The sequence below is a fragment of the Oncorhynchus keta genome, unplaced genomic scaffold (genome assembly GCF_023373465.1).
Source record: "Oncorhynchus keta strain PuntledgeMale-10-30-2019 unplaced genomic scaffold, Oket_V2 Un_contig_541_pilon_pilon, whole genome shotgun sequence".
Classification (NCBI taxonomy): Eukaryota; Metazoa; Chordata; class Actinopteri; order Salmoniformes; family Salmonidae; genus Oncorhynchus; species Oncorhynchus keta.
In genome coordinates, this window is record NW_026288280.1 from 40001 (window position 1) to 59904 (window position 19904).

At 39.4% G+C, this 19904-nt stretch overlaps 1 protein-coding gene and 1 pseudogene across 1 annotated transcript; one reads left to right on the top strand and one right to left on the bottom strand.

Annotated features, from left to right (window-relative positions):
* LOC118380650 (metabotropic glutamate receptor 5-like) overlaps positions 1 to 7477 on the bottom strand; it is a 42311-nt pseudogene extending 34834 nt beyond the window's left edge.
* Positions 7478 to 10668: 3191 nt separating this feature from the next.
* On the top strand, positions 10669 to 13191 carry LOC127925314 (sperm acrosomal protein FSA-ACR.1-like). The gene is made up of 4 exons (XM_052510164.1): positions 10669 to 10686; positions 11047 to 11085; positions 11549 to 12422; positions 13184 to 13191. The coding sequence occupies exons 1-4, from the start codon at positions 10669 to 10671 to the stop codon at positions 13189 to 13191; spliced, it is 939 nt and encodes a 312-aa protein (XP_052366124.1).
* The last annotated feature ends 6713 nt before the right edge of the window (positions 13192 to 19904 follow it).

Here is a 19904-nt window from a genome sequence, read left to right on the forward strand (position 1 = left end):
TCTCCTTGCAGCATGCCTAAGGCACGTTCGTGCAGATGAGCAGGGGCCCTGGGCATCTTTCTTTTGGTGTTTTACAGAGTCAGTAGAAAGGCCTCTTTAGTGTCCTAAATTTTCATAACTGTGACCTTAATTGCCTACTGTCTGTAAGCTGTTAGTGTCTTAACGACCATTCCACAGGTGCATGTTCATTAATTGTTTATGGTTCTCTGAACAAGCATGGGAAACAGTGTTTAAACCCTTTCAAATGAAGATCTGTGGAGTTATTTGGATTTTTACGAATTATCTTTGAAAGACAGTCTCCTGAAAAAATGGACGTTTCTTTTTTTGCTGAGTTTTTTTTAGGAGAGTTTATAATAGCATCATGGTCCCCACACACCATCAATCAGAACCAGAGAGAGAGAGAGAGAGAGAGAGAGGGTCCGTGTATGGTCCAGTTGGTAGAGAATTTGGCACTTCAACAGCCAGGGTTGTGGGTTAGATTACTACAAGGGGACCAGTATAAGAAGTGATGCACTCACTACTGTCGCTCTGGCTAAACACTTACAGTTGAAGTCGGAAGATTACATACACTTAAAAAAGCCAGACTACGGTTTGCAACTGCACATGGGGACAAAGATTGTACTTTTTGGAGAAATGTCCTCTGGTCTGATGAAGCAAAAAATAGAACTGTTTGGCCATAATGACCATCGTTATGTTTGGAGGAAAAAGAGGGAGGCTTGCAAGTCGACGAACACCATCCCAACCGTGAAGCACGGGGGTGGCAGAATCATGTTGTGGGGGTGCTTTGCTGCAGGAGAGACTGGTGCACTTCATAAAATAGATGACTTCATGAGAAAGGAAAATTAAGTGGATATAGTGAAGCAACATCTAGAGACATCAGGAAGTTAATGCTTGGTCGAAAATGGGTCTTCCAAATGGACAATGACCCCAAGCATACTTCCGAAGCTGTGGCAAAATGGCTTAAGGACAACAAAGTCAAGGTATTGGAGTGGCCATCACAAAGCCCTGACCTCAATCCTATAGAACATTTGTGGGCAGAACTGAAAAAGTGTGTGTGAGCAAGGAGGCCTACAAACCTGACTCAGTTACACCAGCTCTGTCAGGAGGAATGGGCCAAAATTCCTTATTGTGGGAACCTTGTGGAAGGCTACCCAAAACGTTTGATCCAAGTTAAACAATTTAAAGGCAATGCTACCAAATACTAATTGAGTGTATGTAAACTTCTGACCCACTGGGAATGTGATGAAAGAAATCAAATCTGAAATGAATCATTCTCTCTACTATTATTCTGACATTTCACAGCCTGAAAATAAAGTGGTGATCCTAACTGACCTAAGACAGGACAGGGATTTACTAGTAAATGTCTGCCAACACCTCATTTGGCCGCCTTTCTTTCCAGTTCTCTGCTGCCTGTGACTGGAACGAATTGCAAAAATCGCTGAAGTTGGAGACTTTTATCTCCTCACCAACTTCAAACATCAGCTATCTGAGCAGCTTAACCGATCGCTGCAGCTGTACATAGTCTATCGGTAAATAGCTCACCCATTTTTACCTACCTCATCCCCATACTGTTTATATTTATTTACTTCTCTGCTCTTTTGCACACCAATATCGCTACCTGTACATGACCATCTGATCATTTATCACTCCAGTGTTAATCTGCAAAATTGTAATTATTCGCCTACCTCCTCATGCCTTTTGCACACAATGTATATAGACTCTTTTTTAAATATTTTCTTTTCTTTTTTTTTTCTACTTTTTTTCTACTGTGACTTGTTTATTGTTGTTTATTGTTTATTGTTTACTCCATGTGTAACTCTGTGTTGTTGTCAGTTCACACTGCTTTCCTTTATCTTGGCCAGGTCGCAGTTGCAAAATGAGAACGTGTTCTCAACTAGCCTACCTGATTAAATAAAGGTGAAATAAAATAAAATGACATTTTAAAAAACTAGGATTTACTAGGATTAAATGTCAGGAATTGTGAAAACTGAGTTTAAATGTATTTGGCTAAGGTGTTGGTAGACTTCCGACTTCAACTGTACATAGATCTTTATTCTTTACACCGTTTTAACAGCTAAACAGACATAGGAGATCAAGATTTAGAGTCTTTCCACAGTTTTAATATGACTAAATACACAGGACATCTAGAGATTAATAAAATAAATATAATAATATAAAATAAAAAAGACATTCTAAACACACCTTCACAGCTAGTCTTTCACAGTTTTAACAAGGCTAACTGCACCTACATGTTCTACATATGCAAAAAGTATGTGTGTTTGTCTATGGAGATTGGATGTATGCGGGCTCGATTTTATACACCTGTCAGCAACGGGTGTGACTGAAATAGCCAAATCCAGTTATTTGAAGGGGTGTCCACATACTGTTGTAATGACACCCTTGAGTCAATACAAGTTAAAATCACTTTTGGCAGTGATTACAGCTATGCGTCTCTAAAAGCTGTGCTGGACTGGATTGGACAATATTTGTACATTTTTCATGAAAACATTCTTCCAGTACTTGGCATGCAACCAGTGTATATTTGGCCATGTGTTCAAAGTGTTTTTGTCCCGCTGAAAGGTGAATTTGTCCTCCAGTGTCTGTTGGCAAGAAGACCATGTAGCCAGGACCTCTAGACAGTCAGGTTACAGACCGAACCAGTGTCTGTTGGCAAGAAGACCATGTAGCCAGGACCTCTAGACAGTCAGGTTACAGACCGAACCAGTGTCTGTTGGCAAGAAGACCGAACCAGGTTTTCCCCCAAGGATTTTGCCTGTTCTTTGCTCTACTCCGTTTAAAAAAATATAGATATATATATAGATATATATATAGATATATATCATAACTCGATAGTCACTTGCCAATGACAAGCAAACCCTCATGATACCTCCACCACGCTTGAAAATATGAAGAGTGGTACTCAATGAAGTACTGTGTTGGAATGGAACTAAACATAAGGGCTTACCCTCTGTGTGTATAGCAGAGACATAGCTCCAGTTGTATCTCTTGACGATGTCCACCATAGCTCTGGCTTGCTGAGCATCTGACGGCACCACCCTCATGAAGTACTTATACAGACTCTAGAAAAGAAACAGCAATTGGTCAATGTTTCCTAGTGTTGATTCAGAGTAACATTTCTAGGGTTGATTCAGCACTCTCAAAGAACTGATGCAGACTCTAGACCAGTGTTCATATAGTACTGATACAGACTCTAGACCAGTGTTCATTAAGTACTAATTCAGACTCTAGACCAGTGTTTATAAAGTACTGATACAGACTCTAGACCAGTGTTCATAAAGTACTGATACAGACTCTAGACCAGTGTTCATAAAGTACTGATACAGACTCTAGACCAGTGTTTATAAAGTACTGATGAAGACTCTAGACCAGTGTTCATAAAGTACTAATTCAGACTCTAGACCAGTGTTCATAAAGTACTGATACAGACTCTAGACCAGTGTTTATAAAGTACTAATTCAGACTCTAGACCAGTGTTTATAAAGTACTGATACAGACTCTAGACCAGTGTTCATAAAGTACTAATTCAGACTCTAGACCAGTGTTCATAAAGTACTGATACAGACTCTAGACCAGTGTTCATAAAGTACTGATACAGACTCTAGACCAGTGTTCATAAAGTACTGATACAGACTCTAGACCAGTGTTCATAAAGTACTGATACAGACTCTAGGCCAGTGTTCATAAAGTACTGATACAGACTCTAGACCAGTGTTTATAAAGTACTGATGCAGACTCTAGACCAGTGTTCATAAATTACTGATACAGACTCTAGACCAGTGTTCATATAGTACTGATACAGACTCTAGACCAGTGTTCATAAAGTACTGATACAGACTCTAGACCAGAGTGTTCATAAAGTACTGATACAGACTCTAGACCAGTGTTCATAAAGTACTGATACAGACTCTAGACCAGTGTTCATAAAGTACTGATACAGACTCTAGACCAGTGTTCATAAAGTACTGATGCAGACTCTAGACCAGTGTTCATAAAGTACTGATGCAGACTCTAGACCAGTGTTCATAAAGTACTGATACAGACTCTAGACCAGTGTTCATAAAGTACTGATACAGACTCTAGACCAGTGTTTATAAAGTACTGATACAGACTCTAGACCAGTGTTCATAAAGTACTGATACAGACTCTAGACCAGTGTTCATAAAGTACTGATACAGACTCTAGACCAGTGTTCATATAGTACTGATACAGACTCTAGACCAGTGTTCATAAAGTACTGATACAGACTCTAGACCAGTGTTCATAAAGTACTGATACAGACTCTAGACCAGTGTTCATAAAGTACTGATACAGACTCTAGACCAGTGTTCATAAAGTACTGATACAGACTCTAGACCAGTGTTCATAAAGTACTGATACAGACTCTAGACCAGTGTTTATAAAGTACTGATGCAGACTCTAGACCAGTGTTCATAAAGTACTGATGCAGACTTTAGACCAGTGTTCATAAAGTACTGATACAGACTCTAGACCAGTGTTCATAAAGTACTGATACAGACTCTAGACCAGTGTTTATAAAGTACTGATACAGACTCTAGACCAGTGTTCATAAAGTACTGATACAGACTCTAGGCCAGTGTTCATAAAGTACTGATACAGACTCTAGACCAGTGTTCATAAAGTACTGATACAGACTCTAGACCAGTGTTCATAAAGTACTGATACAGACTCTAGACCAGTGTTCATATAGTACTGATACAGACTCTAGGCCAGTGTTCATAAAGTACTGATATAGACTCTAGACCAGTGTTCATAAAGTACTGATACAGACTCTAGACTAGTGTTCATAAAGTACTGATACAGACTCGAGACCAGTGTTCATATAGTACTGATGCAGACTCTAGACCAGTGTTCATTAAGTACTGATACAGACTCTAGACCAGTGTTCATAAAGTACTGATACAGACTCTAGACCAGTGTTCATATAGTACTGATACAGACTCTAGACCAGTGTTCATAAAGTACTGATACAGACTCTAGACCAGAGTGTTCATAAAGTACTGATACAGACTCTAGACCAGTGTTCATAAAGTACTGATACAGGCTCTAGACCAGAGTGTTCATAAAGTACTGATACAGACACTAGACCAGTGTTCATAAAGTACTGATACAGACTCGAGACCAGTGTTCATAAAGTACTGATATAGACTCTAGACCAGTGTTCATATAGTACTGATACAGACTCTAGGCCAGTGTTCATAAAGTACTGATATAGACTCTAGAACACAGTACTCAAAACATAATGATACAGACACTACAATATAAACACATTACTCATAGTATTGTCTGTATCAGTACTGTATCAGTACAGTCTGTATCAGTACTTTATGAGTATGGTGTTCTGCAGTCTGTATCAGTACTGTATCAGTACAGTCTGTATCAGTACTTTATGAGTATGGTGTTCTGCAGTCTGTATCAGTACTTTATGAGTATGGTGTTCTGCAGTCTGTATCAGTACTTTATCTATGTTCTGTAATAGTCTATCAATAACTTCTGAGTACTATGTTCTAGATTATGTATGATACAGACTCTAGAACAGAAACACAGTACTCATAAAGTACTGATACAGACTCTAGAACAGAAACACAGTACTCATAAAGTACTGATACAGACTCTAGAACAGAAACACAGTACTCATAAAGTACTGATACAGACTCTAGAACAGAAACACAGTACTCATAAAGTACTGATACAGGCTCTAGAACAGAAACACAGTACTCATAAAGTACTGATACAGACTCTAGAACAGAAACACAGTACCCATAAAGTACTGATACAGACTCTAGAACAGAAACACAGTACTCATAAAGTACTGATACAGACTCTAGAACAGAAACACAGTACTCATAAAGTACTGATACAGACTCTAGAACAGAAACACAGTACTCATAAAGTACTGATACAGGCTCTAGAACAGAAACACAGTACCCATAAAGTACTGATACAGACTCTAGAACAGAAACACAGTACTCATAAAGTATTGATAGTATGAGTGTAAAGTGTATCTCTGCCCTACAGTACCTTGTCGCTGAGGTCCATGCTGGTAGCAGAGTAAGCGATCTGTGGTATGTTGAACAGCTGTAGCAGGTTCTGCACCTGGATGGCCACAGAGCTGGAACCCGGTCCTATCAATCCTACAATGGGTTTCTTCCCTCTAACAGGGGTCATCTCTATCCCGTCCTCCCCCAGACATTTCCCCATGCTCAGACTCTCCTCCTCCTCGTTGGAGACCAGCGTGTCTCTGATAAACTCTATGCTCTGTTCTAATGCCACTGCACTGTGCCAGCAAGAGTCCCTGTAAGAGGGGGAGGGATACACACACACACACGCACACGCACACGCACACACACACACACACGCACACACACACACATACACACACACAAACACACACACACAACACAAGGTTAGTGAGTCCCTGTGGAGTTCTACCGTTCTGCAGTTGAATTTAACACCAGTCCAAAGAGCTGCTACCTGATCTCACAGCCCAGAGTGATGTTGGGGAGGAGGTGAGGGTCAGAGTTGATCAGGTCCAGAGTGTGCATCATGGCCTCCACACGCTGGATACCATACTGTTCTCTGACAGCTCCGCACTTACGCTCATGGACCTATGGATTACACACACACACACGACGTCACACACACACACACACACACACACACACACACTCCACACACACACACACACACACACACACACACACACACACACACACACACACACACACACACACACACACACACACACACACACACACACACACACACACACATACACACATGACACGTCGTCACATAAACACACTCCAATACACTCACACACACAGTCCGTTAGACACACACATGACATCACATAAACACACTCCAACACACACACACACAGTCCGTCAGACATACACACGACACGCTGTCACATACACACACTCCAACACACACACACACAGTCCGTCAGACATACACATGACACGCTGTCACATACACACACTCCAACACACACACACACACACACACACACACACACACACACACACACACACACACACACACACACACACACACACACACACACACACACACACACACACACACACACACACACTCCAACACACACACTCCAAACCACAGTGTACCTTGTCTGCAGGAGGTTGGTGGTGAACAGAGAACAGTGCTCCTATGATGATGTCACCAGGAATGTGAGCCAGGACTCTCCTTTCATTGGCCTGAGCCTCGACCCCAACATGAACTCCAGGGGTCACCCAGCCCAGGACATCCCCCAGCAACATACACACCAGGAGCCACACGTACACCCCTCCACCACCTCCTCTCATTCTCTCTCTCCTCCTCTCTCCTCCCTCCATCCTCTGTCTCCTCCCCTCTCCTCCCTCCATCCTCTGTCTCCTCCCCTCTCCTCCCTCCATCCTCTGTCTCCTCCCCTCTCCTCCCTCCATCCTCTGTCTCCTCCCCTCTCCTCCCTCCATCCTCTGTCTCCTCCCCTCTCCTCCCTCCATCCTCTGAATCTTCAGCAATGTGCTTCAGTTGGTTGGAGCATGGTGGTGGTGATGTCACTGCCAGAGTCGTGCTTTGGTTCGTTGAAATAGGACCGTCTCACTCCATCTAGATCCTGCCTGTGCCTGTGTGAGCTCTGTGTTGCTCAGGGCGACCTCTTCATCCCAGAAGGTTACAGAGATCCGGGAAGAGTTATCAGGAGACTCTGACTCCACTCAGGGCTCTGGAATGATCTGGAACGATTCAGCATGGAACCCTCCACAGTGTCACCATGGTAACACTTTACTTCTCCTCAGTGTTTCCTCGTTGTTTCCTCGTGTCTTGACCTTAGAAGGAGATGGCAGGGGTGTTACAGTACAACCTCTATATCCCTCCTATTTAACTCTGGACCTCAAAGCCAGTTCCACAGTTTGTTTTTTCATTCCTCTGCTCTAATCAGGGACTGATTTAGACATGGGACACCAGGTGGGTGATTCCCTTCTAATCAGGGACTGATTTAGACCTGGGACACCAGGTGGGTGATTCTCCTCTAATCAGGGACTGATTTAGACCTGGGACAACAGGTGGGTGATTCCCCTCTAATCAGGGACTGATTTAGACCTGGGACACCAGGTGGGTGATTCCCCTCTAATCAGGGACTGATTTAGACCTGGGACACCAGGTGGGTGATTCCCCTCTAATCAGGGACTGATTTAGACCTGGGACAACAGGTGGGTGATTCCACTGTAATCGGGGTCTGATTTAGACCTGGGACACCAGGTGGGTGATTCCCCTCTAATCAGGGACTGATTTAGACCTGGGACACCAGGTGGGTGATAGCTCCAAAAGAGGTTAGTAGCTATGACTGCATGACAGAGCTTTATTCAGAGACATCAAGTGTCGAGCCACACTGCAAACGTACCAGGTTCCCGCTGTGACGTAATTGTACTGACTGTCCACCTCAACATACCCGATACTCTCCTGGGGCCTCATTTATAAATTGTGCGTACCTCCAGAATATCTCGTATATAAATTGTGCGTACCTCCAGAATATCTCATATATAGATTGTGCGTACATACAGAATATCTCGTTTATAAATTGTGCGTATGTACAGAATATCTCATTTATAAATTGTGCGTTAGTACAAAATATCTCATTTATCAATTACGCGTATGTACAGAATATCTAATTTATAAATTGATAATAACACAGTATATAGCCCAGATAGCCTAGTATATAGCCCAGATAACTTAGTATATAGCCCAGATAGCCTAGTATATAGCCCAGATAACTTAGTATATAGCCCAGATAGCACAGTAAATAGCCTAGTATATAACCTAGATAGCCTAGTATATAGCCTAGTAAATAGCCCAGATAGCCTAGTATATAGCCCAGATAACCTAGTATATAGCCCAGATAGTCTAGTATATAGCCTAGTATAAAGCCCAGATAGCCTAGTATATAGCCCAGATAGTATAGTATATAGCCTAGTAAATAGCCCAGATAGCCTAGTATATAGCCCAGATAGCCTAGTATATAGCCCAGATAACCTAGTATATAGCCCAGATAGCCTAGTAAATAGCCTAGTATATAACCCAGATAGCCTAGTATATGGCCCAGTAAATAGCCCAGATGGTTTAGTATATAGCCCAGATGGCCTAGTAAATAGCCCAGATGGCCTAGTAAATAGCCCAGATGGCCTAGTAAATAGCCCAGATGGCCTAGTAAATAGCCCAGATAGCCTAGTAAATAGCCCAGATGGCCTAGTAAATAGCCCAGATGGCCTAATAAATAGCCCAGATAGCCCAGATAGCCTAGTAAATAGCCCAGATGGTTTAGTAAATAGCCCAGATAGTTTAGTATATAGCCCAGATAGCCTAGTAAATAGCCCAGATGGCCTAATAAATAGCCCAGATAGCCCAGATAGCCTAGTAAATAGCCCAGATGGCCTAGTAAATAGCCCAGATGGTTTAGTAAATAGCCCAGATGGTTTAGTATATAGCCCAGATAGCCTAGTAAATAGCCCAGATAGCCCAGTAAATAGCCCAGAAAGCCCAGTATATAGCCCAGATAGCCTAGTAAATAGCCCAGATAACCCAGTAAATAGCCCAGAAAGCCCAGTAAATAGCCCAGATGGCCTAGTAAATAGCCCAGATGGCCTAGTAAATAGCCCAGATGGCCTAGTAAATAGCCCAGATGGCTTAATAAATAGCCCAGATAGCCTAGTAAATAGCCCAGATAGCCCAGTAAATAGCCCAGATAGCCCAGTAAATAGCCCAGATAGCCTAGTAAATAGCCCAGATGGCCCAGTAAATAGCCCAGAAAGCCCAGTAAATAGCCCAGATAGCCCAGTAAATAGCCCAGATAGCCTAGTAAATAGCCCAGATAGCCCAGTAAATAGCCCAGAAAGCCCAGTAAATAGCCCAGATAGCCCAGTAAATAGCCCAGATAGCCCAGTAAATAGCCCAGATAGCCCAGTAAATAGCCCAGATAGCCTACAACAAAATGTGAAATGCATCCCATAGAACGAGCAGTTAATGGCCTACAGACAAATTTAACAGGTGAACAGCAAAACAGTTGGACTTTTACTTTGAACACAGCTTGCTCCTACTCTATGTAGCCTACTGCCATTGTTTTCAGTAGCCTAGACAATGGGTATTTCTCCAAATGCAGACTACCGTGCTCCGAGCACGCAAATTGACTCTAGACCAGCCTATATCATCTACTGCATCTTTATGTAATACATGTATCACTAGCCACTTTAACTATATGCCACACTTTGTTTACATGCAGTATATACATCTCATATGTATATACTGCACTCGATACCATCTACTGTATCTTGCCTATGCCGCTCTGTACCATCACTCATTCATATATCTTTATGTACATATTCTTTATCCCTTTACACTGTGTATAAGACAGTAGTTTTGGAATTGTTAGTTAGATTACTTGTTGGTTATTGCTGCATTGTCGGAACTAGAAGCACAAGCATTTCGCTACACTCGCATTAACGTCTGCTAACCATGTGTATGTGACAAATACAATTTTGATTTGATTTGATTTGACCCGAGTGTTTATTTGAGTCCAAATCAAAGTATACGAAACGGAGCACGTCTGTGCATATTTGGAAGACGACATCGATGCAACTTCAACAAAAAGTACGGAAAGAAATATGATGCAACCACGTAGATATGTATTGCAATCAATGGCGAGAGCTGAAGCGAGAGAAAATACAGTTTGACTTCGGGATGAAATGTTGCCCATTCACATTTTAAATGTTGCTTGACTACAATATTTTATCTTGATACGTTAAGAAATACATTTTGGCATGTTTACCTGCCTACATACCGTAGATAGCAAGCCCATAATAAGTCAATACTGCCTAGCTACTGGTACTGTTAGCTAGCTACCCACAAAGAATCAATCCCACATAATATTAGTTTTAGGTCACATAGCTAGCTGATAGTTATGAAGTAAAACAGTTGCGTTGTGTATATGTTGTTTCCTCTCTATTGCAGCTGGAAGGTGGTTCAGTGAATGGGTACTGTAAGTACATAGTAAGTCAATTGGGTTAAATTGCTAGTTAGCTAGCCACAAAGAATTGTTAGCTATCTCCCCCCAATGATTTTTTTTATAGCTACCTTGCTTAACATTAGTTTTAGGTCATTTTTGCCTGTTTAACTAGCTGTCTAAATAGATTATTACAATCGACATATCTAGCTAATAATTATGAAGTAAAATTTTTTATTTTGCCTATACAGTGGGGCAAAAAGGTATTTAGTCAGACACCAATTGTAAGATGAGAATCCTGTAATTTTCATCATAGGTACACTTCAACTATGACAGACAAAATGAGAAGAAAAAAATCCAGAAAATCACATTGTAGGATTTTTAATGAATTTATTTGCAAATTATGGTGGAAAATAAGTATTTGGGAGAACTTGCACAATTGGTGGATGACTAAATACTTTTTTGCCCCCCTGTATCTTGTTTGGTCTCTATTGTTGGATTTGTGCGGAGCATGAGAGTGTGGAGCATGAGAGTGCGGAGCACGAGAGTGGGGAGCACGAGAGTGGGGAGCACGAGAGTGCGGAGCACGAGAGTGGGGAGCACGAGAGTGCGGAGCATGAGAGTGCGGAGCACGAGAGTGGGGAGCACGAGAGTGCGGAGCATGAGAGTGGGGAGCATGAGAGTGGGGAGCATGAGAGTGCAGAGCACGAGAGTGGGGAGCTTGAGAGTGGGGAGCACGAGAGTGGGGAGCACGAGAGTGCGGAGCATGAGAGTGCAGAGCACGAGAGTGGGGAGCTTGAGAGTGGGGAGCACGAGAGTGGGGAGCACGAGAGTGCGGAGCATGAGAGTGGGGAGCACGAGAGTGGGGAGCACGAGAGTGCGGAGCATGAGAGTGCAGAGCACGAGAGTGGGGAGCTTGAGAGTGGGGAGCACGAGAGTGGGGAGCACGAGAGTGCGGAGCATGAGAGTGGGGAGCTTGAGAGTGCGGAGCTTGAGAGTGCGGAGCGTGAGAGTGGGGAGCATGGTAGTGCGGAGCACGAGAGTGCAGAGCACGAGAGCGGGGAGCACGAGAGTGCGGAGCACGAGAGTGCGGAGCATGGTAGTGTGGAGCATGAGAGTGCGGAGCATGAGAGTGCGGAGCATGAGAGTGCGGAGCATGAGAGTGCGGAGCATGGTAGTGTGGAGCATGAGAGTGCGGAGCATGGTAGTGTGGAGCATGAGAGTGCGGAGCATGGTAGTGTGGAGCATGAGAGTGCGGAGCATGGTAGTGTGGAGCATGAGAGTGCGGAGCATGAGAGTGCGGAGCATGAGAGTGCGGAGCTTGAGAGTGCGGAGCATGAGAGTGCGGAGCATGAGAGTGCGGAGCATGAGAGTGCGGAGCATGGTAGTGTGCATATTGAGAAACATCCAATGTTTCAGAATTTAGATTGGGGATTAAAGACAATACAAAACATTATTGATTTATAACATTCTGCAGACAGGTCCACAACAATTGACCATTGTTTTCTCTTTCAGAAACTGTCACAGTCTTTTGCCAAATACTGCATAAATACTGGAATACATTTTAACATTCTGCCAACACAGTAAATAGACCAGTATTTGACAGTATGGGTAGGCTACGGTATTGCTGTGTGAAATGGAGCGTGACATCATTGCCTATTTAATCTCAAAGCCTATACCAAGACAGGACATAGAAACCCAATAATCAATTGATAAAATAAATATTTAACAACAATCGGTCCTCTGCATAGAAGTGTCGGCTGTAGCCTACTGTTAAATGGTTTCAAATGTACAACCAATCTTGCAGAATGCATGGACAGGCACTCGTTATTGACAGCATGAATGTTTAGTTGGGGGAAAAAAGTAACAGCAAAATATAAACATTCTGCCCAGACATCGAAACATTCTGCCCAGACATCTAAACATCCTGCCTAGACATCTAAACATTCTGCCCACACATCTAAACATTCTGCCCAGACATCTAAACATTCTGCCCAGACATCTAAACATTCTGCCCAGACATCTAAACATTCTGCCCACACATCTAAACATTCTGCCCAGACATCTAAACATTCTGCCCAGACATCTAAACATTCTGCCCAGACATCTAAACATTCTGCCCACACATCTAAACATTCTCCCCAGACATCTAAACATTCTGCCCAGACATCTAAACATTCTGCCCAGACATCTAAACATTCTGCCCAGACATCTAAACATTCTGCCCACACATCTAAACATTCTCCCCAGACATCTAAACATTCTGCCCAGACATCTAAGCATTCTCCCCAGACATCTAAACATTCTGCCCAGACATCTAAACATTCTGCTCAGACATCGAAACATTCTGCCCAGACATCTAAACATTCTGCTCAGACATCGAAACATTCTGCCCAGACATCTAAACATTCTGCCCAGACATCTAAACATTCTGCCCACACATCTAAACATTCTGCCCAGACATCTAAACATTCTGCCCACACATCTAAACATTCTGCCCAGACATCTAAACATTCTGCCCAGACATCTAAACATTCTGCCCACACATCTAAACATTCTGCCCAGACATCTAAACATTCTGCCCAGACATCTAAACATTCTGCCCACACATCTAAACATTCTGCCCACACATCTAAACATTCTGCCCAGACATCTAAACATTCTGCCCAGACATCTAAACATTCTGCCCAGACATCTAAACATTCTGCCCACACATCTAAACATTCTGCCCACACATCTAAACATTCTGCCCACACATCTAAACATTCTGCCCAGACATCTAAACATTCTGCCCACACATCTAAACATTCTGCCCACACATCTAAACATTCTGCCCAGACATCTAAACATTCTGCCCAGACATCTAAACATTCTGCCCAGACATCTAAACATTCTGCCCACACATCTAAACATTCTGCCCAGACATCTAAACATTCTGCCCAGACATCTAAACATTCTGCCCAGACATCTAAACATTCTGCCCACACATCCCTCTACAAAAATATGATAAAATATGCCATTGCTCTTTCTTTTACAAACTGTTGTGGTGGCCTAATTCCAATAGGAAGGGATTAATACCCCTGCCCTATAGGGTAAGTGTTGAATACCCCTGTCCTATAGGTTAAGAGATGAATACCCCTGTTCTATAGGGTAAGAGATGAATACCCCGGTCCTATAGGGTAAGAGTTGAATACCCCTGTCCTATAGGTTAAGAGATGAATACCCCTGTTCTATAGGGTAAGAGATGAATATCCCGGTTCTATAGGGTAAGAGATGAATACCCCGGTCCTATAGGGTAAGAGATGAATAACCCTGTCCTATAGGGTAAGAGTTGAATACCCCTGTCCTATAGGGTAAGAGATGAATACCCCGGTTCTATAGGGTAAGAGATGAATAACCCTGTCCTATAGGGTAAGAGTTGAATACCCCTGTCATATAGGGTAAGAGATGAATACCCCGGTCCTATAGGGTAAGAGATGAATAACCCTGTCCTATAGGGTAAGAGTTGAATACCCCTGTCATATAGGGTAAGAGTTGAATACCCCTGTCCTATAGGTTAAGAGATGAATACCCCTGTTCTATAGGGTAAGAGATGAATATCCCGGTTCTATAGGGTAAGAGATGAATACCCCGGTCCTATAGGGTAAGAGATGAATAACCCTGTCCTATAGGGTAAGAGTTGAATACCCCTGTCCTATAGGGTAAGAGATGAATACCCCTGTTCTATAGGGTGAGAGTTGAATACCCCTGTCATATAGGGTGAGAGTTGAATACCCCTGTCCTATAGGGTGAGAGTTGAATACCCCTGTCCTATAGGGTGAGAGTTGAATACCCCTGTCCTATAGGGTAAGAGTTGATTACCCCTGTCCTACACTCTATAGTAAGTCAAACATACCCTGATTCGTAACGATAGTTAGGGTACCGTGTTGCTCAGTTAGTTGCTCATGTTGGTTGCAACACAAGGGTTGTGAGTTTGATTCCCACAGGGTGCCAGAACAAAAAATTAAGAACATTTATGCACTCGCTACTGTAAATCACTCTGGATAAGAAAGTCTGCTTAATCACTAAAATATATATCACTCTGGATAAGAACGTCTGTTTAAATCACTAAAATATATATCACTCTGGATAAGAACGTCTGTTTAAATCACTAAAATATAAATCACTCTGGATAAGAACGTCTGTTTAAATCACTAAAATATAAATCACTCTGGATAAGAACGTCTGTTTAAATCACTAAAATATAAATCACTCTGGATAAGAACGTCTGTTTAAATCACTAAAATATAAATCACTCTGGATAAGAACGTCTGTTTAAATCACTAAAATATAAATCACTCTGGATAAGAACGTCTGTTTAAATCACTAAAATATAAATCACTCTGGATAAGAACGTCTGTTTAAATCACTCTGGATAAGAACGTCTGTTTAAATCACTAAAATATATATCACTCTGGATAAGAACGTCTGTTTAAATCACTAAAATATATATCACTCTGGATAAGAACGTCTGTTTAAATCACTCTGGATAAGAACGTCTGTTTAAATCACTAAAATATAAATCACTCTGGATAAGAACGTCTGTTTAAATCACTCTGGATAAGAACGTCTGTTTAAATCACTAAAATATAAATCACTCTGGATAAGAACGTCTGTTTAAATCACTCTGGATAAGAACGTCTGTTTAAATCACTCTGGATAAGAACGTCTGTTTAAATCACTAAAATATAAATCACTCTGGATAAGAACGTCTGTTTAAATCACTAAAATGTAAATCACTCTGGATAAGAACGTCTGTTTAATCACTAAAATATAAATCACTCTGGATAAGAACGTCTGTTTAAATCACTCTGGATAAGAACGTCTGTTTAAATCACTCTGGATAAGAACGTCTGTTTAAATCACTAAAATATAAATCACTCTGGATAAGAACGTCTGTTTAAATCACTAAAATATAAATCACTCTGGATAAGAACGTCTGTTTAAATCACTCTGGATAAGAACGTCTGTTTAAATCACTCTGGATAAGAACGTCTGTTTAAATCACTAAAATATAAATCACTCTGGATAAGAACGTCTGTTTAAATCACTAAAATATATATCACTCTGGATAAGAACGTCTGTTTAAATCACTCTGGATAAGAACGTCTGTTTAAATCACTCTGGATAAGAACGTCTGTTTAAATCACTAAAATATAAATCACTCTGGATAAGAACGTCTGTTTAAATCACTAAAATATAAATCACTCTGGATAAGAACGTCTGTTTAAATCACTCTGGATAAGAACGTCTGTTTAAATCACTAAAATATAAATCACTCTGGATAAGAACGTCTGTTTAAATCACTAAAATGTAAATCACTCTGGATAAGAACGTCTGTTTAAATCACTAAAATATAAATCACTCTGGATAAGAACGTCTGTTTAAATCACTAAAATATAAATCACTCTGGATAAGAACGTCTGTTTAAATCACTAAAATGTAAATCACTCTGGATAAGAACGTCTGTTTAAATCACTAAAATATAAATCACTCTGGATAAGAACGTCTGTTTAAATCACTAAAATATAAATCACTCTGGATAAGAACGTCTGTTTAAATCACTAAAATATAAATCACTCTGGATAAGAACGTCTGTTTAAATCACTAAAATATAAATCACTCTGGATAAGAACGTCTGTTTAAATCACTAAAATATAAATCACTCTGGATAAGAACGTCTGTTTAAATCACTAAAATATAAATCACTCTGGATAAGAACGTCTGTTTAAATCACTAAAATATAAATCACTCTGGATAAGAACGTCTGTTTAAATCACTAAAATATAAATCACTAAAATATAAATCACTCTGGATAAGAACGTCTGTTTAAATCACTAAAATATAAATCACTCTGGATAAGAACGTCTGTTTAAATCACTAAAATATATATCACTCTGGATAAGAACGTCTGTTTAAATCACTAAAATATAAATCACTCTGGATAAGAACGTCTGTTTAAATCACTAAAATATATATCACTCTGGATAAGAACGTCTGTTTAATCACTAAAATGTAAATCACTCTGGATAAGAATGTCTGTTTAAATCACTAAAATATAAATCACTCTGGATAAGAACGTCTGTTTAAATCACTAAAATATATATCACTCTGGATAAGAACGTCTGTTTAAATCACTAAAATGTAAATCACTAAAATATAAATCACTCTGGATAAGAACGTCTGTTTAAATCACTCTGGATAAGAACGTCTGTTTAAATCACTCTGGATAAGAACGTCTGTTTAAATCACTAAAATATAAATCACTCTGGATAAGAACGTCTGTTTAAATCACTAAAATATATATCACTCTGGATAAGAACGTCTGTTTAAATCACTAAAATATAAATCACTCTGGATAAGAACGTCTGTTTAAATCACTAAAATATAAATCACTCTGGATAAGAACGTCTGTTTAAATCACTAAAATATATATCACTCTGGATAAGAACGTCTGTTTAAATCACTAAAATATAAATCACTCTGGATAAGAACGTCTGTTTAAATCACTAAAATATAAATCACTCTGGATAAGAACGTCTGTTTAAATCACTCTGGATAAGAACGTCTGTTTAAATCACTCTGGATAAGAACGTCTGTTTAATCACTAAAATGTAAATCACTAAAATATAAATCACTCTGGATAAGAACGTCTGTTTAATCACTAAAATGTAAATCACTAAAATATAAATCACTCTGGATAAGAACGTCTGTTTAATCACTAAAATGTAAATCACTAAAATGTAAATTTCTCTGGATAAGAACGTCTGTTTAATCACTAAAATGTAAATCACTAAAATATAAATCACTCTGGATAAGAACGTCTGTTTAATCACTAAAATATAAATCACTCTGGATAAGAACGTCTGTTTAATCACTAAAATATAAATCACTCTGGATAAGAACGTCTGTTTAATCACTAAAATGTAAATCACTAAAATGTAAATCACTCTGGATAAGAACGTCTGTTTAAATCACTAAAATATAAATCACTCTGGATAAGAACGTCTGTTTAAATCACTAAAATATAAATCACTCTGGATAAGAACGTCTGTTTAAATCACTAAAATGTAAATCACTCTGGATAAGAACGTCTGTTTAAATCACTCTGGATAAGAACGTCTGTTTAAATCACTCTGGATAAGAACGTCTGTTTAAATCACTCTGGATAAGAACGTCTGTTTAAATCACTAAAATATAAATCACTAAAATATAAATCACTCTGGATAAGAACGTCTGTTTAAATCACTAAAATATAAATCACTCTGGATAAGAACGTCTGTTTAAATCACTAAAATATATATCACTCTGGATAAGAACGTCTGTTTAAATCACTAAAATATAAATCACTCTGGATAAGAACGTCTGTTTAAATCACTAAAATATAAATCACTCTGGATAAGAACGTCTGTTTAATCACTAAAATATAAATCACTCTGGATAAGAACGTCTGTTTAATCACTAAAATGTAAATCACTAAAATGTAAATCACTCTGGATAAGAACGTCTGTTTAATCACTAAAATATAAATCACTCTGGATAAGAACGTCTGTTTAAATCACTAAAATATAAATCACTCTGGATAAGAACGTCTGTTTAAATCACTAAAATATAAATCACTCTGGATAAGAACGTCTGTTTAAATCACTAAAATATAAATCACTCTGGATAAGAACGTCTGTTTAATCACTAAAATATAAATCACTCTGGATAAGAACGTCTGTTTAAATCACTAAAATATAAATCACTCTGGATAAGAACGTCTGTTTAATCACTAAAATGTAAATCACTAAAATGTAAATCACTCTGGATAAGAACGTCTGTTTAATCACTAAAATGTAAATCACTCTGGATAAGAACGTCTGTTTAATCACTAAAATATAAATCACTCTGGATAAGAACGTCTGTTTAAATCACTAAAATATAAATCACTCTGGATAAGAACGTCTGTTTAAATCACTAAAATATAAATCACTCTGGATAAGAACGTCTGTTTAAATCACTAAAATATAAATCACTCTGGATAAGAACGTCTGTTTAATCACTAAAATGTAAATCACTAAAATGTAAATCACTCTGGATAAGAACGTCTGTTTAATCACTAAAATGTAAATCACTCTGGATAAGAACGTCTGTTTAATCACTAAAATATATATCACTCTGGATAAGAACGTCTGTTTAAATCACTAAAATATAAATCACTCTGGATAAGACAGTCTGCTTAATCACTAAAATGTAAATCACTCTGGATAAGAACGTCTGTTTAATCACTAAAATGTAAATCACTCTGGATAAGAACGTCTGTTTAATCACTAAAATATATATCACTCTGGATAAGAACGTCTGTTTAAATCACTAAAATATAAATCACTCTGGATAAGACAGTCTGCTTAATCACTAAAATATAAATCACTCTGGATAAGAACGTCTGTTTAAATCACTAAAATATAAATCACTCTGGATAAGACAGTCTGCTTAATCACTAAAATATAAATCACTCTGGATAAGAACGTCTGTTTAATCACTAAAATATAAATCACTCTGGATAAGAACGTCTGTTTAAATCACTAAAATATAAATCACTCTGGATAAGAACGTCTGTTTAAATCACTCTGGATAAGAACGTCTGTTTAAATCACTAAAATATAAATCACTCTGGATAAGAACGTCTGTTTAATCACTAAAATGTAAATCACTAAAATGTAAATCACTCTGGATAAGAACGTCTGTTTAATCACTAAAATATATATCACTCTGGATAAGAACGTCTGTTTAAATCACTCTGGATAAGAACGTCTGTTTAAATCACTAAAATATAAATCACTCT